This window comes from Hippocampus comes, unplaced genomic scaffold (assembly GCF_001891065.2).
Source record: "Hippocampus comes isolate QL1 unplaced genomic scaffold, H_comes_QL1_v1.1 scaffold445, whole genome shotgun sequence".
Classification (NCBI taxonomy): Eukaryota; Metazoa; Chordata; class Actinopteri; order Syngnathiformes; family Syngnathidae; genus Hippocampus; species Hippocampus comes.
In genome coordinates, this window is record NW_017805415.1 from 411,680 (window position 1) to 433,010 (window position 21,331).

The following is a 21,331-nucleotide window of genomic DNA, read 5'->3' on the forward strand; positions in this document are numbered from 1 at the left end:
ACAAATACACTTAGCGGTAATACAAGTTTTGGAAGGGTTCAAACTACAATGAAGACACTTTGAAAGTAAACAGCTGAAATGGAAAGCTATCTTCAATATCAGAGGGATGAAATCCAGATCCAGAAAGTAGAGCCCTGCCGCAGTTTGGCTTTTGCCACAGGTACGTTTACTCAACTGGCAGGTAAACAAGCTAATTTGTCTCCCTGTTGAGTAAAAACATCTGTGGCTAAAGCCAAATTGTGGCAGGATGTTTACTTTCCTGAATTTGATACATTTATTAAACATTGATTGTTCTGAGTGTGTTTAGATGATCCACTTGTTAGATAATAATCCTCAAGAAGGATTTTAAGGACTATGTCTAGCTCAGGAAAGAGGAGAATTTTCTCAAATTAGCACTTTTTGGTTAGCAAGAACCAATATTATCAACCTTTTGTGGTAATTATTAGTAGGCTAACTAAAGCTGTCAAATAATTGTAACTGATTTCAAAAGAGGACAAAGAGATCTAAATTACTTCACTCACTTTTAGTCAAAATGTTACTAAAATGTGTCGGTTTCAGTTACCCCCGGGTGCCAAATGACTAGCTACGACTTGCGCCAAGCCAGTGACGTCGCAAGCCTTCTGACATACCCAAAGTGTAATTAGCGGCTCATGCGTTCATGAAGACAGCAGCCGCAGTAGCTGCGACAACTCGTTTGAATGGTGCAACATATCAAATGCATGTCGCAGCAATATGCTTCAGTTCATCGCAGAGAGACTCACACACCAGCGGCGCTCATTCCACGACTGCTGATCAGGGAACTATCCGTGGCTGCCGCACTCCCCACCTCCTGAGCCCTGCACGGAGGGAGCAGGGTTAACTACAGCCCCTGGTAATTCCGTTAGCGTTCAAAAAGAATGTTTTCAATTACAGAGCTTTGATATACAGTACGCGTTCCTGAACAATTGGCGAAAACAAGAAAACTGATCATTATCAATGTTGCGTGTCATGGGGTTACCCCATGTTCCTCTTGATCACAAATCTCAAATTACTTTTCTTCTTTGAGGAGCAGCTGTGCTAATCAATTGACTTAATTTTGAGAAGCAACTTCCTAATCTTAAGGAGCCTTTTTCGCAGGTCGACCACAAGGACCTGAAGCGAGGTTTTCGTTACTTTTTTTTTTTTCTCAGTTGCTTTGGTACGTTTCTCAGATCAGAATTGAATTTCTCAAAACGAGTTCAATTTTTCTGTCATTGTGTCACTTGTGCACATAAAGCATTTTTCTTTGAACAAGTTGCAAATATATTTGAGATTAGAAATTGTAAAGATGAACGTCATCGCACTGTCTTTGGTTTATAGTGTGACATAAATGTACACACTCCAACTGTAATATCTAGGATTTTCTGTAGGAAGTTATCAAACTACCAAGTTACACTAACAGGATGAACAAGCAAGTCATCCCACGGCTGCACGTGGGCGAAAGAGAGAGCAATTCATTGTGGAGGGCTGAAAACATCTCTCTTTCGCCAAATGTTCATGCTGCCTTTTTTTTCCAGCTAGTTAGTTGGTTTTCTCACACCATGATTTTTTTGTTTGTTTGTCTTTTTTTTCCCTCTGTTTGGCGTGTTGGGCTTTTCTGGCATCAGCTTCATTTGGTTACAACATATCAGCTCATACAGTCAGCAAGTTAACCATTGTATGCCCACCAGTGTCGGCCCTAACTGTGTCACCATCATTATCCTACTGTATATAGGTCTCACAGATCTTTTCTCTACAGTGTGGCTTAATATACCCGCATGTCTTTTATCCAGCATCCCACTTCCAGACTGATGGGATGTAATTGGCCTCAAGAGGCCAAATGCTGTTGGATAAAGTGTCGGCTGCAAATTTAGAATAGGTGAAAGCTACGTGCTGATCCCAATGTACTGAAGGATGATGTTCCAGTGGCGTTTTTACAGGGATGAAGAATTTAAGAATTGCTAAGAACACCATCCCAAGGTTCTATTTTAAAAATGTGACCAAAAGGAAAAGAATGACTCTGTAAACACTCTCCAGACTTCTTTCTCGACAGCTTATCCTCATTTGGGTGGCAGGTGTACTGGACAGGGGTTATCAATGTGGTGCTTATGGGCACAAGGGAGTCCCCAAGGACCATGTGGGAAACCCTCTGGCCTTTTATGGAAATAGCGCACCAATGATAGGGCATTATGGTTTTTTTAGGAATGTTGTCGAAGTCATCATTTAAAATTGTGTACAGTGTATGGGTGCGCGGAATAGCCAGTATATATCTGAGGTATGAATTGGCCCCAAGGTGCAGATTAGGACCCTACAGGCCAATTGTAATAATTCATTTTGATTACGTCGTTGTATCTCTCTTCGTGCTCACTGCTCAGTGTGACAGAAATGTCATAAAAATATGGCCCGCCCTAAAGAGAAAGTAGAAAAAAGACCTCCATGAAAAAGTCGTTATGCACACATGACCTTGGTGTTTTCCACTTTTCAGTTTGGGGAATGCTTGTTGTACACTGCTTTGGAAAGCTAAAGTTACGAAACATAACATGGAGGCAACAGTTCGCTTTGCATCCGGTGTCTACATAGCATCAGCGAAAAAGGTCCAATTTTCAAGTGCAGCTTTTTACCATCGTCATCATTTGAAAGCATTATTGTCAGAGAGGTTACGGCAAGTAGTAAGTAAGGAGAATGACAGTGAAGCCATGCTAATTGCTAAGCTATCGACATGCAGTCGCAAAACACTGAAATGAATGTTGGTGTGAGACAGCACACTTGTCACATGGGTCTTGCTGGAACTGTGTTACAGCGGAGAGTAAGCAACAAAATGCCAGGCTACTTAATCAGTGATTGGATATACTGTACATATAAGCGTCAAGAAGGATACACAGCCACCCGAAACCCTTAAATGAAGTCAGAACTTCACCGCATATGTCGGTTGAGAGGAGGCGTATATTTCAGAAAGAGAAGAATATGTAAGAAAGAGAGGTGGGCATTCCATCAATGATGGATGCCCATTTTGATGGCGAATGACACAAAATGTAAAAAACATTGAGTGTCAAAAATATTGAGAAATGGGATCCAGACTCCTCTGTTTACATGTCAGCACCTCCCATCAGAAATTCCGTCAAGGAGGGAAGAGATGACAAAGGTGCAAGGCGGGACAAATGAGAACATTTGGGATAATTAGGTGATCACTCCTCTAAGTCGTCTTTTGATGGAGACATCTGCTAAAGATGGCGTCACGTTACTGACACGTGTTACAAATGCATAGTTTGCATGTCAGAATTATTGTTATTACCCCAAATCTTCATTTTATGCTTTATGTTTCAAGTGGGATTCAATTAAAGTCAAACATCAACACTGTTATGCTTCACAAGCGTGCAGATGCCCTGGGGCTCATATTACCTTTGGATGATTGCCATGACAACAGGAATCTATCATCTTTGTTTGAGTATCATGTTTTATGGATGTGTCATTATTTGCACATAAACCTTTATGCTTATGTTTTTCTGTTCAATCTTGAAATGCTTATGTATTTCAAGAATATTTTGTGAACAATTGCTTGCGATTTGGGTCCCGAATGCCAGCTGAAGGATCAGACAGACAGAGAGATTGCTGGAGAGAGAGCCGAGAGCGTAATGTTGTGAGATGGACTTTTATTATCTTCAATATATCTGTGACTGGTTTACACGGTGCACCGGGTGTTATATTTTGTTTATTTATTGAATGTTTGAGTCAAAAGAGGGTTGTAAATATTGATTGTAAATACTGTACGATGGCATATCTCTGTTTTAGTGTTCACGGTGTTCCATAATGAACGAGCACTAAAACGATTGTGGATATTAGCACGAGGCGTGGTTCTTTACCGGAGTAGAGACTTTGCTTGTGCTGCAAATGCATGTGACCTAGTAAGTGATACGTAAGACTAACATGACAATGATTGGAGCCAAAAAAAAAAAAAAAACCCAACAAAAACCTTCTCCCTAAAAGAGACAAGCTGTGTGGTCTTGTAAATGAACTGCTACGATAAGCCATTCAATAAGTGTCACTTTGACCCTCAAAAATTAGAAGTACTTTTTGCCGACTATGAGCTTTGCACTGTGAGGTTGACACGCTAACCAGCTATACATCACGCAATATAAAAGTCCAAGGAAATTATTCTTCTTATTGAAGGGATACCCTGTCATTCAGACATAAAGGGCCAAACCCAGCCCTGGTTTTTTTTTTTTTTTTCTGAGCAAGGGGTATTTTTGCCCTTCTATAGCAGACATGGAAGGTGAGAGAAAAACATTCAGGGGTTTCCCCGCCCTGTGGAGATTCCCACCTCAGGGACATCCCAAGGGAATAGGCTGAAATTACATTAAAGTGACTCAAATTGTTTTAGCGAACATGGGTTCATATAGAGTACATGCTGGTTACATATTATATCATCATTTTCTCTCCTGCATAGGAAGTGGGAAGTTAAGGTTGAGATAAAAACAGCAAGGCTGCATTTATTTTTCATGTTTCTTCGATACACATCAGAAGTAGTGATTTCTTATCAATGCATTTTTATCTTCTGTCATGGAATGATGTGAGCTGGCACATGCCATCTGGCAAATATTGCTCGCAGTGCCTCTCCTTGCTGCTTGTGGTGTGCAACCAATTTGACAGTTGGTTTTGGTAATACTCCGATCTTTGTTGGCAATTATTTATCTATCGGTCCAAAGCATTTTGAGTTGGAGCGGTAGAACATCTTCTTCATGTACAGGACATTGAAAACATTCTTCATCTTCATTCATGGCATTCATGTATAAAGTCAGATTTTCTTTGCAACTCCGAACAGCATTTTGCTTTTTGTTGACAGAAAAGACAATTCCTGTGTGAATTGTTTCGATCATGACATAGCAGCAAGAGGACTTAGGACTGTTGAGGAAATGAGGGTCACTTAACAGCAAAAACTCCACTTATCTGGATCCTCACAAAGGAATGTGATTATCCAGGCGGCTTAATAGAATAATCGAGGCTCATTATCTACACTGGTCGCTGTTTTTATCGCGACAGCATTATTGCCACAAATCCATCCTTTTCACAGCAAATGAGAGCCCAGCCCACAGGGCAGGTAGTGGAGAGCTGCGCTAGTTCTCATCACCAATTCGTTTTGATTGTAACCATGAAAGATTGATGATGGCCATGTGTTTGTACGTGGTGTATGGTTGAATTCAATTATTTACATCAAGGCATGCTTGTGCTTGCTGGACTGCCCACCTGCTGGTACTATCGAGGGAGTTGTTAATGCAAACCCAATGTATGATCCCTCGTTGGGGAAAGAGGTATGGGCGATGCCATTTAATGTGATTGCTAAAGGGTAAAGTAATGTTCGTAATGCAGGAGACATGGAAGCAAAATCAGCAGCAATAATTAATTATAGAATAACATACAATGTCCAATTTTGTGCCCCTGCCAGTACCTTTTTTCTCGGCCTCGAAGCTCTTTGTGGATTATTACATTCAGAACTTCTGGAACCCAAAATGATGAATCGATGCTGAATGTAAATGCAAGTTTAACATCAGCCATATCAAAAGCACAGAATAGGTATTAATAAAGGCACAGGATTAGTGATATTCCACTACTCTTTAGTGGACAAGTGTAGTGATGATAATGAAGAATCCAATACAGTCAAACATGAAAATTTGAATGCCCTGCAGGTGGTACAGTTTTGGAAACTGACCAAAGATGCAAGATGAAGAAAAGCTGCAGTAAGGTATCAACATAGTGTAACACTGAGACCGGGTACTCAGGTGACTACCCCCGACTTTACTGATCAGTTAGTTCACAACATCACATTTGGGGAACAGAACCAGCATCCTAGAACTGCCCCCTCAGTCTTTTGGGTTATCCTTAATTAGTTCTGAACCCCCCACACCTGCAAGCCCGGTTCAGCTACTACGCATCCTTCTTCAGCTATAGCCATTTGGATGCTGTTTCTGCCTGCTTTGAAATGTTGTCCACCAGATTCTTATGGGTTAACCCTCTGATCTCAAGAACCCAGTGCTCTCCACGGTGACTGTCCAGGGAAGACCCTGCAATGCAGCTCAATTTGTTGGTACATGCTCTTCACCCCTCTGCTGGTTCTAGAAGATTAGGGACTTGTATCTCCCCAGTTCATGTATCTCGTCAATCAGTTCCTCTCAGGGTACCTGCTTTGTTGTCGGCAGCAAAGCACAAGGTCTCGTTGGAAGCTGGTGAGAGAAATCTAATTTGGAAACATGAGTCGCGTTCCATAGTCAACCCTCATTTCCCATAACGAAGATCGCTGCGCATCTGTTCTCCTTACCTACCTTCTCCCAGGTTTAAAAAAATTGTTTGAATTCGACAGACCGTGCTGTGCCCCGGTGAGCAAGCCGCCGGCACATCTGACAATTTGGTGGCTGAAAGTAGACTAAATTGTATGGCTGCTGAAAGCAGGTCTAAATTTTGGTGCAGGTGGTGACATTGCAAAATTTTTTTAAAGTGAGGAGGCAGTAGAGGCAGACAGATTTTGCGCTGCATGTAGACCCCTTTTTAAAGAAAATGAGAGGAGCCACTTCAATTGGCTGAGAAGAAAATCAACTGTGTTCATACCCACGATGACACAAACACCCGTTTCTAACACACCTCAATAAAAATTCCAAAGGAAAGAAAACTGCACCCACGTACACAGTTAGACCACACTAGAATTGCGCCGGGCACGAAAATAGGGCCCCATGTGTTTCGGGTTTACTGGTGTTTTGTGCTGCATATCGTAGGGATCCGAGGTCACTCTCCATCCTTGGAGGTTTGCTTTTCTTATCTTACAGACAAAGCCTCGGTGGAACTTAAGCCGATGCCCTGCCATATTACAGATGTCCTCCCAACTGAGGGATCTTCTCTGGACACTGTCCCACCGGGTTCAGATTCCCCGCTGTTTCATGATGACTGCTCTCATGACAAGAAGCAAAAGAAAGCAATCCACATCTCAAAGTCAGCTGATTAAGCAGTAATCCTCTCTCTTGTTGATGATTTATGTAGCTTCATTATTTATTGACAATTAAAAGCTATTGAAATTATGTTTAAAACATAAACTGTAAAGTTAAAACAAGCATTACTTGTACTTTTCTTTTTCCATCCATTGTTTCTTATGGGAATGATTGTTTTAAAATAGCATGCTGGAACCAACTACGTAGCTACATTGTAGCTTCGAATGTGTATTTTATCTGATGGCATGAAGCACCATATGCATACCCAAATCAGATGACAGTGCAAATGAATCCCACTCACTCGCTTTGCGAGTTACAAAACCACAGGTGGCAGCGAAGGATTTCTACTCTCATCATTAAATAGAGAGTAGATAAGCACACTCGGTACCTGTACATCCCATAGGTGACACCTCAGCTTTGATCTCAAGCCCAACATTCAGAGATTGATTCATCGTTATTTTTCTTTGTTGACTGTGAGTAATCATAACATAGTGAGATTGCGTGGGTGCACTTTGAGCACCCACTCAAGTTACCTAACATGGTTTATTGGCTGCTAAATATTCCAAGCTTCCGTTGGCATGTGGTCACTCCGGCACCTATCATGCAATGACTGTTATATCGCACAGCATTTCTCTTTTACTGCTACATCCATTCTTTTTTCCTACATTTTCCCGACACCCCAACAAAATTTAATGGTGTGTTTAGAGGTTATTCTTCCTATTTATTCGGACTATCACATGGCACAATACCAGCGTACTTTACCTCTCAAGCAGTGTGTACAATCTGTGTTGCCTGTGCTGACTAAGATCCTCCTTGTTGGTGTCTTGTCCAGTGAGCTGTCACCAGAAATAAATGAATAACATTCAGAACGGTCTAGAATCAAATACTGATAAATGTGCCTTCAGCTTTGGATAATTCTCTTGGATTTTCGAGGCTTTCTGCAAACTGCGTGTGTTTTGTGTTTTCGTCGAGTGTTTTCTAAGTGTCTTGCAAACCAGGGATGTGCCCCCCCCCCCAAAAAAAATACCGACAGTTATGTAATAAGTGTAGAGCGCTTGAACATGCCTCTTGCTTTGTTATTATGTGTCAACCTGAGTGCTACGGCAACAGCAGGTGTGGGTACCTTGCCAGCGCCAGGTTGGTGCAGCCTGGTTTCATTTCAGAGCCACAGCGGGCAGAGGGGAAAACATGGCGTTGGCTCAAGAGGGAGGGAGGAGAAGTACAGAAGGGAGCGGGGGTGCAGAAAAGCAAAAAGAGAAGAGGGGGGATGTGGCTTATGCATTTTGTTCAGTGGAAAAGAGGTCCGATATTCACCTCTTATTTAATGAACGGCAACCTCCTAATATCTAAAGGGGTCATTTGACCTCATTAAGTGTGTATTGTCTCTACATTTCTAAATTTGTCATATTTTTTTGCTTTATCTTTCATGAATTTTCTTAATTTAATGAGGAGAACTGGGTGATATATTTTCAATGTCCTGTGCAACCATGCTCTTTGGAGTCAATTTGACCCACCCTCCCCCTCCCCGGCTGTTTGAGCTGCATAAAACACATGAGAAACATCAACCTTTTACCCATTTGTTCCAGTTGCTGTGTTTATTAAGGTGCCTATAGCAAATAATTTTCTCATCATAAAAAATCTCTAGACCCCTAACCTAACAGAACCCTGACTGTAGTAGTGGGAGAATTACGGATACTTTACGCAACATTGTTTGACCAATTCTAAATCATTTCTGTTTGTGCTGTTTGCTCTGTGTTTTTGCTCTCTTTCAATTAAAAATGACTGAATAAAATCAATCAGGTGCTGTTGTATATCTTTATAACCTACTATGCTGGAGTTGCTCGGCTGAGAGCGGAGGAGGTGCTCCTTATCCTCTGACAGAAAAAATATCTGCAGACAGGAATCACAAATTTACTTGCCTGACCTTGGCCTAATAGCCACAGCTGGAATCGGGAGACAGTGAATTTGGAACCCAGTTGAATCGTAACACCAGGACGACCAAAACAAGGAGCGGGTTTGGAGAATGGTATCTAACACAATGACTGGTGAGTCACCAGATTGACTTAGCAATGTTCAAAGCTTTTTTTTTTCCTGTCAAAGGATGAGGAGTCCCTCCTCCCCTCCACTCCGAGCAACACCGATGTAGTAATTAGCCCTGCAACCAAATCCACGCAAGACAAGCAGCATGTGTTTCTATCAGTGGTCAGCAAAACGGGAATCCGTCATTGACGGACTGAGAAAGTCCGCCAGTACTAAACTGGTTAGTGACGATAAGGGTGATTTTTTTTGGAAGTTTCCCATTCGTCGTCACTCAGCAGCAAAACGAGTGTCCATCAGTGACGGACTGAAGGACCTTGCGTTAGCATTTATGAAAAGGCCACTTCTGGGAATAACATATTTCTCACTCACAGTGTTTTCACCCTTATTCACATACGTGAAACCAAACTAAGAATTAACAGATACTAAAATACACATCAGCATGGTGAATAGCTGGTTAGCGCGTTGGCCTCACAGTGCCGAGGTCCAGTGTTTGATTCCAAGCTCTGGCCTTCCTGTGTGGAGTTCGCATGTTCTTCCTGTGCCTGCGTGGGTTTTCTCCGGGTAGTCCGGTTTCCTCCCACATTCCAAAAACATTCATGGTCGGTTAATTGAAAACTCCATTTTGTCCCTAGCTGCATGTGTCCAGTCACTATTTTGACTTTGTGTCAGCTATGTTGTTGGTCCACTCTCTCTGTGTCTGTGGGAGTTAAAAAAAAACAGTTTGAAATGTTCAATGTAAGTCATTATTTATACAATTGTCATGCTATATTATTGCTATTTCAGGTCAGGATATATGCTCAGGTTCCAAAATACTTAATTAGAAAACATACTCTGTCTAGTTACCGTTAGACCTCACTGTTTAAGTGCACCTTGATTTTTCTTATCGAAAGAGTATAAGCTATTAACATGTTTAATTCCACATACTTTTTGCTTCAGTCTGTGTGGCACACTGTAAAACAGGAGTTAAACAAATGAGGCAAAGAAGAAAAGTTTGTGTCGTGTCGTGTAAAGATTTGGGTTGTTTAATAATTTTTACATCATTACATTATTGTAATTCAGCTATTTGTTGTAACCACTGTTTGCAGATGCAATATAGATCTTATTAGACTTTTGTGCACTATCCCCCACCCTCTTCTATAGGAGTACTTACATTTAACTGAGAACTAAAAAGTCACAAGTAATTGTTACTCTACACAGATCGCAATTTTGTCACGAAATGTATTACTTCCAAAAGCAGCTGAAAAATGTGATTCGCCCCAGTAAACCCATGTTTACAAGAGGGGCACGTGCTTTTTCACATAAGGTCGGGTCGCTTTGAATAGTTTTGTGCCCTTAATAAATCAAATCAGGCGGCACAGTGATCGGTTGGTGAGCACATCCGCCTCATAATGCAGTGGTTGTCGGTTCGAATCCTGGCCCGGCCTTCCTGTGTGGAGTTTGAGTGCATTCCCTAGCCCCATGAATAGTGGTTTTCCACTCTATAATGTTAAGTTGTAACATCATTCGGGATGGGTACCGAGCCCTGGTACTAAACAGACCCTGCGGCTGAAGTTTTTAAAAACTATAAATATCAATAAGCTCCACCATTAAGAGTTCTATGAATAGTTGTGAAGAAAAGACTCAAATTAATTTTGGATTTTTCGGCTGGATGAACATTTTTCACCTTCTACCTCTCTAATCTTGTTTCTAACTCAACAATAAAATGTATATATTGGTCATAGATCTTCACAATTAAAGGTGAGATTCCTCTCCCCAGTGCAACGGCGTGTGCGAGAGGCACCTGTGACTCCTTCCTGTGCTCATGTTGTGCTGTGTGATCATATTGCCATATCATTGTGAAAAAAACGTATTTCCATTTTAGCCATTTTTAAGATTTTTATGTCAAAGGGGTGTCTGCGTTTCAGACATCCCATTAATGTTAAAAAAATATATATATATATACATACAAAAATGGACATACCTGCTTTTCAGCGTCGATTTGACATGTAGTATTGTATAAAAATGTCCATCGTATTATATAACCCTTTAGTTTTTATCATAGTTGGGCAATTTGCATAATTCTGCCAGTCCATCATTCGTTGTATTTTGCACGTATGCACGTCTTTCGTTCATATTTGAAATGGCATTTTGTCATACATCTGATCATTAAGCGCATGGTCTACTCTGGCCCCCCAGTAGCGCTGATGAAAAATTACGGCCCCACCTATTGTATAAGTTTCCCATCCCCGATACAGAGGAAGCGGCAATTGTGAGAACACCGCACCCTGAAATGAATTTGTCAATGGTTAAGTCACCTCTACCTTCCAGTATGTTGAAAATGTAATCAGTTACGACACTTTTGCTCCAAACAGTACTTTGAAACCTTCCCATAACTAACGCCATGTTCCTTTTGTGTACTTTCACAGGACTACACCCTGACTATGTATTTCCAACAGTACTGGAGAGACAAACGTCTTGCCTATGTTGGAATACCGCTCAACCTGACCTTGGATAATAGAGTAGCAGACCAGCTCTGGGTACCAGACACTTATTTCCTCAATGACAAGAAGTCATTTGTTCACGGCGTCACCGTCAAAAACCGCATGATCCGTCTTCATCCAGATGGAACCGTTCTTTACGGTCTCAGGTAAGGTACTTGCTCCGCAATGCTACTTTGTCATATTTCTTGGGAATTTCTGTCCTTGACTTGAATGGTTGCTTGGATGTACCAGCCCTTTTGAATGAAACTGGGTCATGCTAAATGACTAATCTTCATCCACAAATTGTTTCAAAATGAGTCTCAGAGTGAAAAAAAAATAGTTTATGTCCCAGTGTCAAGTTAATTCACTGTGTTTAATGCCCTATCATGGCACTGCACTTTGCCAATATGGCACTTTGGCAGTTACTTGCTGCAGGCCACTGAGCAACCAAAGGATTATGTGACATGGACAAGGGCACCTTAGCATCCCATTTGAAGTGTGAAAGCAGTGCAAAAAGGCACACTGTATTGGCAGGTTAGAAGTTGCATTTATGTCGAGCTTGTCAAACTGCTACTTGATTTTTGTTCTTGATCCATTAATCTTTTTGTCATGCAGATAAGATTGAGCGACCGATGAATATGAATGCATGCTTCAAATGAATAGAAAATAGAATGGAAAGACGGAGTGCATATACATATATGCAGACAAGGGTGTTGTAGCTGTCGCCGTACGTAGTTGCAAGTGGAGTTCTGCTCTCTCGACAGCCACGTGTATGTGTGCAGATAAAATCTTTCTGGAGCTTTCTGGGTTCATCTTCCTGCTACCTTCATGTGTTGCAATACTGAAAGTTAATGAGCACATCCCACAAGAAGCAAGGCCATTGCCACCATTGAATTTCACAGATGGGCTTGGGATCATGACAAGATCCATTCCTTCTCCAATGTTCAGCCTTTCCATCACTTTGGTGCACACCTCATAGACATGCGGCTTAGATATCTCCTAATCTATGTTCCTAACTTGCTCCTGGTAAACTAAGCCTGTGAGCATGTTCGCTACTTTCAGACCTTCGTTTGCTAGATAGCTATTATGCAGTAGAGTAATAGTAATTATGGACTGCAACAAAGCATTGCTTTCTAGATTCTGATAGTTGGTAATCTAATATTTTTGTTATCAGTAATACATTGGCAGAAGTCTATATCTAAGAGAAATTCATACAAAATATAATCAATCCATTATTTTTTAAAAAACACGCAGGCATGGGGAGAACATGCAAACTCCACAAGGAAGGCTGGGGCTTGAATCAAGCCTTGCACCTCTGCACTGTGAGGTGGACCTGCTAACCATTTGACCACCGTACTGCCCTACTATATAGTCACGTTGCTTATTAATTAGTGAATAACCCACAAATATATTCATCATGGCCAGAACATGACAAACTTTATGCAATCTTAAAATGAGGCTTATTTCATAATGACTAATAATAATAATCCTCATAATAATAATGGAAGAGAGTCCAATTTTGCATGTTTATTGATAACTATATACTGTCTATATTTGTGGACCTGCTATTATTGCAATAATAGCTGTGTAATGTTGTCACATAATGACTTTCAAAGCTTCATGAGAGTCTTAACCGACTAAAGACAAGCGGTGGCAAACTGCCAAGCTGCCGGCTTTGTGTCGGGGTAGAGTTGGCCTCAAAATCATTGTGAATTTGCATTTCACTTTGCTGCTTATTTCCGACTCTCTCCTTATCAGCCGTTTGAGCTCGTACATCTGACAAACAACACAACACCTCATCATGACCCAAATGTCGTGAGCTCACACAAAAACTCCGCCAAGCTCTTGCCTTAATCCAATCTTCAGTTTCACATTTGTCAATTTAGCATCATTGAACAGCAAGAAAGACCTGTCAAGCATCCAGAAAGTATTCACAGTGCTTCAATTTTCAGACATTTTCTCATGTTACAGCCTTATTCCAAAATGAATTTACAAATGCTTTTTTTTTTACTTAAAATTTTACACATAATACCGCATTGTTATGTCATAAAAGTTTTTTTTGTTTTTGGTTTTTTTTTGCACATTTATTACAAATCCATCATTCTATCCATTTTCTGATCCGCTTTATCCTCACAAGGGTCGCAGGGGGTGCTGTAGCCTATCCCAGCCGTCTTCGGGCATTAGGCGGGGGACACCCTGAACCGGTTGCCAGCCAGTCGCAGGGCACACAGAAATGAACAACCATCCGCGCTCACACTCACACCTAGGGACAATTTTGAGTGTTCAATCAGCCTGCCATGCATGTTTTTGGAATGTGGGAGGAAACCGGAGTAGCCGGAGAAAACCCACGTAGGCACGGGGTGAACATGCAAACTCCACACAGGAAGGCCGGAGCCGGAATCGAACCCACGACCTCTGCACTGTGAGGCGGACGTGCTAACCAGTCGATCACCGCGCCGCCCACAAGGCTTTTGTTTTTTAACAACTGCAAAATTCTCAAACGGCTATTTTCAGGGTGTTCGAGTAAAATTTGATCAATTTAGGAATAAGGCTATAATATAACGTGGACAAAGTGAAAACTGACTACTCTAAAGATGCACTATATACAGTATGCCATGGTTCTTCTGTATTATCATATTACCATGTTGAGTTTTACTTTAGATGTGGTTCCTCTGCATTATTCTAAGTCGGTAACGCCACTATGCCCTTCTACAGTGAAAAGTTCTTCACGGGTTACAATACATTTTTCTCTGAGCATCCCCCTATACTTCTTCTCTTTCTCCCCTCCCATACAGCTTTTGCAAATCACATACAGTACAATATCCAAAATGTGTCCTGTGTCCTCTCCTCCCCCATCCGTGTCTTCTTTTGGCAGGATAACTACGACAGCAGCATGCATGATGGATCTCAGGAGGTATCCCCTGGATGAGCAGAACTGCACTCTGGAGATAGAGAGCTGTGAGTCAAGAGACCTCATGTTGCCCGAGCTGTCATTTTGCTGCACAGGCTGAGTACATCAATGCATGTGAAGTACTGCACTTGTAACTGGGACACAAAAGCTCATGTTTTAGGAAAAAATAAAGTACAAGTCTTTCTGAAACCAAAATGAAAAACAATTGAAGTTATGAATGCATTCCTCTTTATAGCCAAAGAATTAATATAATGTGTATGTGAACTCTAGTGACTTGTCAAAGCAACATCTGGTTCTTTGGAGTCAACTTCAAACATGTTTTTGTTTTTTCCAAGCGCCCGCCTTGTTGGACGATAAGCAAGGCTGCATTTTGCTCCCCCTGTGATTCTTCGGCAGATGGTTACACCTTGGTGTTCGTGTGTGTGTCTCCTCTTGTGCAGATGGCTACACCACAGACGACATCGAGTTCTACTGGAAAGGGGGCGAGTCAGCCGTCACGGGCGTGACGCGCATTGAGCTGCCACAGTTTTCCATTGTTGATTACAAGTTGGTTTCCAGAAATGTTGTGTTTTCCACAGGTAAATGTGTGCACGCACCCAAATGGATAATTGTGTCCATCTATTTTCACTGCAAATGCAACGGTGTGTCTGAAATAGTTTTTATTACCTTGATTTACGACTGCCACCTGACAACCAGCCTACCGACATGCTGCATTCACTTACAGTAGCTCATGCCTTACATGGCCCCTGTATGAGATACATTAAGGGGCCAAGTGTAAACTGTAACAAAAATGGGATACATAAACACACCAACAGCAATGAATGTTCTGGTGTCCTCGGGCTTTCCAAGCCAAATGATTTCCTGAACTAGATTTAGATCGGGAAGTGTTCTGCTTTTGGAGTACACCATGAAAGGTGATGCTTGATATGGAGGTTACTGAGCCAAATCATGGGACTGCTGTAGTTGAAACAGATAGTTGTCAGACTGTTCTTGCCACCAAAGGCTTTTTATTTTTTGCAGCTCCAGACATATTTGTTTTTTGTTTATTTTGGTCCAATATGGCTCTTTCAACATTTTGGGTTGCTGATCCCTGCCTTAACCTAGCGTGCATGTAGATTTCTCTGTAATAAAATATGACACCATTTGTTAATTGGTTAACAGGTTCAATATCAGGCATCCGCTGAGCTTGCTGATGATCTGATCATTTAAATCAGGTGTGTTTAAACAGGGAGAGATGGAAAACATGCACGATAGTGGACCTCTAGGACTGGAATTGCCCTCCCTGGTGTAATGGTTTGAGTACATATTGGTTAAGAACAATTGGCTCGTTCGTCCATAAAAGGTTTAGGTCAGGGATCATCAAATACATACTTTAAAAATCAGCCGATCACGATCAGTGACCGACTGGAAGACCCCTATTAATTAAAGAACAAATACTTTAAATATTTGCTGTTTTTAAACATGATTTTCTGTAGAGAAAAATGTTCTCTCCCATAAAATTTGTTTTGCTTTTTACGGTTTCTCAAAATTGTTCACGCTAAAATTCTGGTTAACCACAGCTGCCTGTATTTTATCATCAATTTTATGTTTTTTTTTTTTTTCCAACAGTAATGATTTGTGCCACTGCAAATAATTACAGTAAATTGTTATGGATTGTTCTGTGAACAAATGTTAAAGAGAAAGAACTAAATTATTTGGTCAAAAGTCATCTTCTGGAAATACGGTTTCTCAAAACAACCGACAAACTGTTTCTTTTTCGCAAATGACTTTTTCATGTCCTATTAATCTGTTACTATAAAATGAAATAGTTTGACATTTTTCTTTGTAACGTAGTCGTGTTGCCCTGTCGGTGGTCCATTGCAAAGTCTTACCTAGATTCATTTCTTTCACTTGACATCGATCTTTGGTAATTCCCCATCCGCAGACTGTGACTGTGTTGATTAAAATTGTAATTAAATGCTTAGAATTTGACTTTAAGCCCACATACTGCCACATATACATTTGTGTGGAAATGGTTGAAATTCTTTTTCTGTTCTTCCTTATTACTAACTATTAGTGATGAAAACTTAACACCTTACCTTGTGTGATTCATGCTTGGAGCTGTAAAACAACTGCTTATTCATGAGATGAAAATTAACAAGACACCTTGACTTTTGTTGCTCTCGTTGTCGTTTTCAGTTGAACTTTTCGATACTTTGTGTGCTGGCCTGCACAGATGCTTGTTCCTCCCACTCACAGACACTATTTGGTGTCGCAGTTACGGCCAGTACAGCTCAACGCCCACTCTCTCCCACATGCACACACGCACACACGCACACACACACACACACACACACACACACACACACACACACACACACACACACTCTTTATATGCGTCATGCAGAGATGAACAGTTTATAGGCCGCCATCAAAGGTGCACTAGCAGGAGACAATCAGATATTTTTAGGTCTGCGGCAGTCTTTGGGTGCGCCAAAGATGATGTGAACTTTTTTAGCTTTCTGTCACCACTATAACCAAGCATACAAAAGGCCAATCTAATGAGGGTACATATTTCATAATTTCACTGCCAGAGAGAATTAAGTAATTATCAGCTACATATTAGTTTATCAATTCATCCACTCTCTGAACCGCTTATCGTCATGAGGGTAGCGGGTGTGCTGGAGCCTATCTCAGCTGTCTTCAGACAGTAGGTGGGGGACACCCTGAATGGGTTGCCAGCCAATAGCAAGGCACACACAGACAAACAACCATTCACATTCACAACCACACCTATGGACAATTTGGATGTTGCATGTTTTTGGAATGTGGGAGGTAGTTTTAGTTTCGATTATTATTTCAGTAATGAAAATTTGTACAGTAAATAGAATTAAGCGAGACATATTTCCCCATATGTTGACAAATTGGAGAGATGAACTCATTCATTAATCATGGCTTATGGTAGCCTGTTAGGATGAGGTTCATCATGGTGGCGTGCAGGCAAAAGACACGTGGACCCAAGACCACTCCCTGTCAGGCAAAGCAAGGCAGTAAACATAACAAAAAGTCAAACAAAGATATTAAACTGAAGTATGCTCAAACTATACTAAATAAAGTCCACGACAACCAAGGTTACAAGGTGAACAAAGAAACACAGCAAACACACGACGATAGTTGACCTAGGAAATTTCACCTGAAATCATATGTTCTTTTGGTAGAGCGATCGAACAAGCAGGGCAAATGGCTTGATGAGTGATTTTAGCCTTCTTCTACCGCTGTAGTTAGAATGTGTGATGTGTCAGTCAAAAAGAAACCGTTGCATTAGCTAATCTACTTGGAAGGGAGACCTAAAACCAGCCATAATTTACAGATCAAAACGTAAGTCGGTTCAAAAATAAAGGAGACAACAGTGAGGGACTGGCTCTCAAACATACAGTATGAACCTGAAATGATATTTTCCACCATCTGCCTAAAACCAAAAATTAAAACATAGAACCAATTGATGGCAGGTTTTCCTCTAACATGCTGGAATTGTATTGTCACACTGAATAAAATCCCAATGAGATGGTGTGACTCCCTGCTGTCACCTCACAAGTGAGCAGTTGTTTGGGCCAGGTGGCTTTGGCCTCAAACTGTTGCATTGAAAATCGTTGTGTACACAAATTTCAAGCTTGTAGACTATGGAGTCAAAAGTAGAAAAGGCGATAACTGGCTTCACAAGCCATGAAGTGAACTTAATCATGGGGAAGGAGTTTAATGCATGCAAACATATTGCTTGGACACCATTCCCGGCAATGCACATTAAGCTGCAATATATGTCCTTCATAAAACTGTTTTTATAAATTATGCAGATGAGATTCACATTGAAAATACTGCATGCTAATGTTTAGCACTATCTTCAGTATGACATCTAATTATGCCAGTACGTGTGAGGCTTCTCGTGAGTTGTTGTTGTTCCAGTGGCAATGCATCTAACCTTGGTTATGGAACCATGGAATTACAATGGGTCTCCGCTCTCTCATTGAATGACACAGATGTTTTCCGGTCTTGATATGAGGATCTAAGTGTATTTTCTCTTTCCATTCCTCGCAGGTGCCTACCCCCGGCTTTCTCTGAGCTTTAAACTGAAGAGGAACATCGGCTATTTCATTCTGCAGACGTACATGCCGTCCATCCTGATTACCATCCTCTCCTGGGTATCCTTCTGGATTAACTACGACGCCTCGGCGGCCAGGGTGGCTCTAGGTGAGAAGCGCTCGCGGCTATCTTGTTGTGTGGCTATTTGGCTCACTCAGATGAGGTAAGGAGCCATTTGGAGCCACAAAGCATGTCGCCACGCTCCTTCATGCACTGTGAGAAAGTTACGGAATCTCCAACAATCATGGGAGCAGAGGTTGCTTTAGGGAATAGATTGGAAATCGGATGCCTGAAAGAAATAAGATCAAGAGCCAAAATGTATTATTAATCATGAAAAAAAAAAGCTTTTCCTTGGTGAAACTTATGTGAACGTGACAGCTGTTGCAGCTGTCATTCTTGCCTCCATGACTTAAATTGTTTCCGAAGGCTTTCCAGGTTGTTTGCAATTCATGACACACGGCAGAAATGGTGGAGGGAAAATAATATACGTGAGGGCTATCAAATCATAATTGCACAAAGAATAATATGGATTCTTTGTGCACCAATGACAATTTTCTGGACGATCATGGATCCGGGATCATTAAAAATCCTGACCTGCCAAACCCAATTTTTTTCTCTAAACACCAGCATACACCTTTGATGTCCCCATCTTGTCTTAATGTAAAACATTGATAATACCTCTGAAACAACACAAACTGGTTGTTTTGACTGCACGCAGACTCACTCTCACAAATAAAAATGAAAAGCCTGTTGGTCATAACAGAGCAGAAGAGGACAGTGGCTGACTTTTTCACGCCTCTGGAGTGGGAGAAGAGGTCGTGGAGAAGATTGGTTTTATTTTAAGAGATCGGCCAATCACCGCTCCCCACAAATCGGTGGAAATCGGTGTCGATCCTAGCCGATCGATCGGTGCATCCCAATTCAAAAGCCTATCAAAGGTATGGTGACTCACTTGTTGACTAGGTTGAATTACCAAGCAGACAGATTGACCCAAAGCCCTACTCCACTGAGAACCTCCCAAGTGTCACATTCACAGGATGTCAGTTGCGTTTGGGTCATTTGAAGGCAGGAATGCAATAAACTGCCACACAGGGCCTCAACCATTCATCTAGCCTGCTTGTGTGGATTATTGATCAGGCCAGCCTGATAGTGGGAATTGGAGGGTGCAATATGTTCTCTTATCTCTCTCCCTCCCTCTCTCTACCTTTATGTATATTTATGTATTAACATAAGCAAGGTTGTCTGCGGAATGTAACTAATAAAGTAAATGGCATTCATTTACTCTTTCAATGTAAATGTGGCAACACTGGTTATATCCCTCAAAGTGTAATCCTCACAGCTCCATATCCATTCATCCATCCATCCATTCATTATCTGAGCCGCTTATCCTCACAAGGGTCTCGGGGCGTGCTGGAGCCTATCCCAGCTATCTTCGGGCAGTAAGCGGGGTACACCCTGAACTGGTTGCCAGCCAATCACAGGGCACAAACAGACAAACAACCATTCACACTCACAATAGCTAATAATTAACCTACCTTGCATGTTTTTGGAACGTGAGAGGAAACCAGAATACTCTGAAAAAACCCACGCAGGCACGGGGAGAACATGCAAACTCCACACAGGGAGGCCAGAGCCGGAATCGAACCCTGCACCTCTGCACTGTGAGGCGGACATGCCAACCAGTCCATCACCCTGCTGCCCACAGCTCCATAATGTGCAGTGAAATAAGCCACAAATTGTAATATTATATTATATTATAATATCGTGTGAGTCCTTCCTCCATTCCTAACCTGTACACTTCCTTAATCTTGCTCCACCATGTGATTGTACCTTTTGCTCTTTACTCTAGATCAGTGCTCCTCAACTAGAAATGCTGTAGGTCCACTTTTTTTTTTTTTTTTAATAAGACCAAGGTCCGGTCCCATGCACGGCGGTCATGGGGAGCAGGGCTATATGCCCATTTAGTATGGTCAAGCCAAACTGATACAGATCAACACTCCTCACAACCAACCAATAATGGGGTGCATGAAAATAACAATTATTCACTTTGCCAGTACACAGCAAATAATGAGAGGTATTGTGTTGAGGCACAGGAACTCTTTTATTTTGTTAAGTTGTGCCTGCTTAATAATAGAAATAGCCCTTTTAGGGAAATAAGACATTTTTACTTTAACTTTGTTAAACAGTAGACCATGTTGCGGTGTTCTGTTGTTAAACAGCTGCAAAGATCCCCAGGTAGACGGGAGCAAAACTGCACACAATCGAAACCTCCCGCGATTCGTCTTATCTAATCATCTGTGTGCGGCTCTCCTGGACTGAAGCTGTGAGCAGGAGCACACTGTGGCATCGCGCATGCGTCTGTTTCCTGACACAATCATCCATTTCGAATGCGTGTGTATTGGGATTGACGCGTGCTGACGCTTATGTATGGGCACACCTTAAGTTCAGAGGAGCCAATCAGCGCATCGTTATCGGCGACATGCCCTGCTCAGCCAGGGTCTCCAGTTAGTCAAACATTATACAACACACAGTCGCGCTGCTGAGGTCCTCTGCAATACATCTGTTAGTGCACGCAAAGAATACAACGGATAATTTTAACAAGCGATTGCGGTAATGCACAGATTATAGTCCACAAATATAAAATGTATAGCATAAAAATCACTTTATAAATAATTATTTTATACAATTTGCCGAGGGTCAGGACAGAGGAGGTCCGGACAGAGGAGGTCGGCGGTCCAGTAGTGGATCGTGGTCCGCCAATTGAGGCAGGTTGCTCTAGATCAGGGGTGTCAAAGTCAAATGGACGGAGGGCCAGATAAAAAATTTTGCTGCAAGCC

At 41.6% G+C, this 21,331-nt stretch overlaps 1 protein-coding gene across 4 annotated transcripts in view; it reads left to right on the forward strand.

Moving 5' to 3' along the window:
* LOC109518166 (gamma-aminobutyric acid receptor subunit beta-3-like) overlaps window positions 1-21,331 on the forward strand; it is a 66,544-nt gene that overhangs the window by 32,994 nt on the left and 12,219 nt on the right. For all 4 annotated transcript variants that reach the window (XM_019873846.1, XM_019873847.1, XM_019873848.1 and 1 more), the window contains 4 exons: window positions 11,414-11,634; window positions 14,343-14,425; window positions 14,819-14,956; window positions 18,450-18,602. In XM_019873846.1, the coding sequence (XP_019729405.1) occupies window positions 11,414-11,634; window positions 14,343-14,425; window positions 14,819-14,956; window positions 18,450-18,602 (595 nt within the window). The remainder of the gene's footprint in view (window positions 1-11,413; window positions 11,635-14,342; window positions 14,426-14,818; window positions 14,957-18,449; window positions 18,603-21,331) is intronic.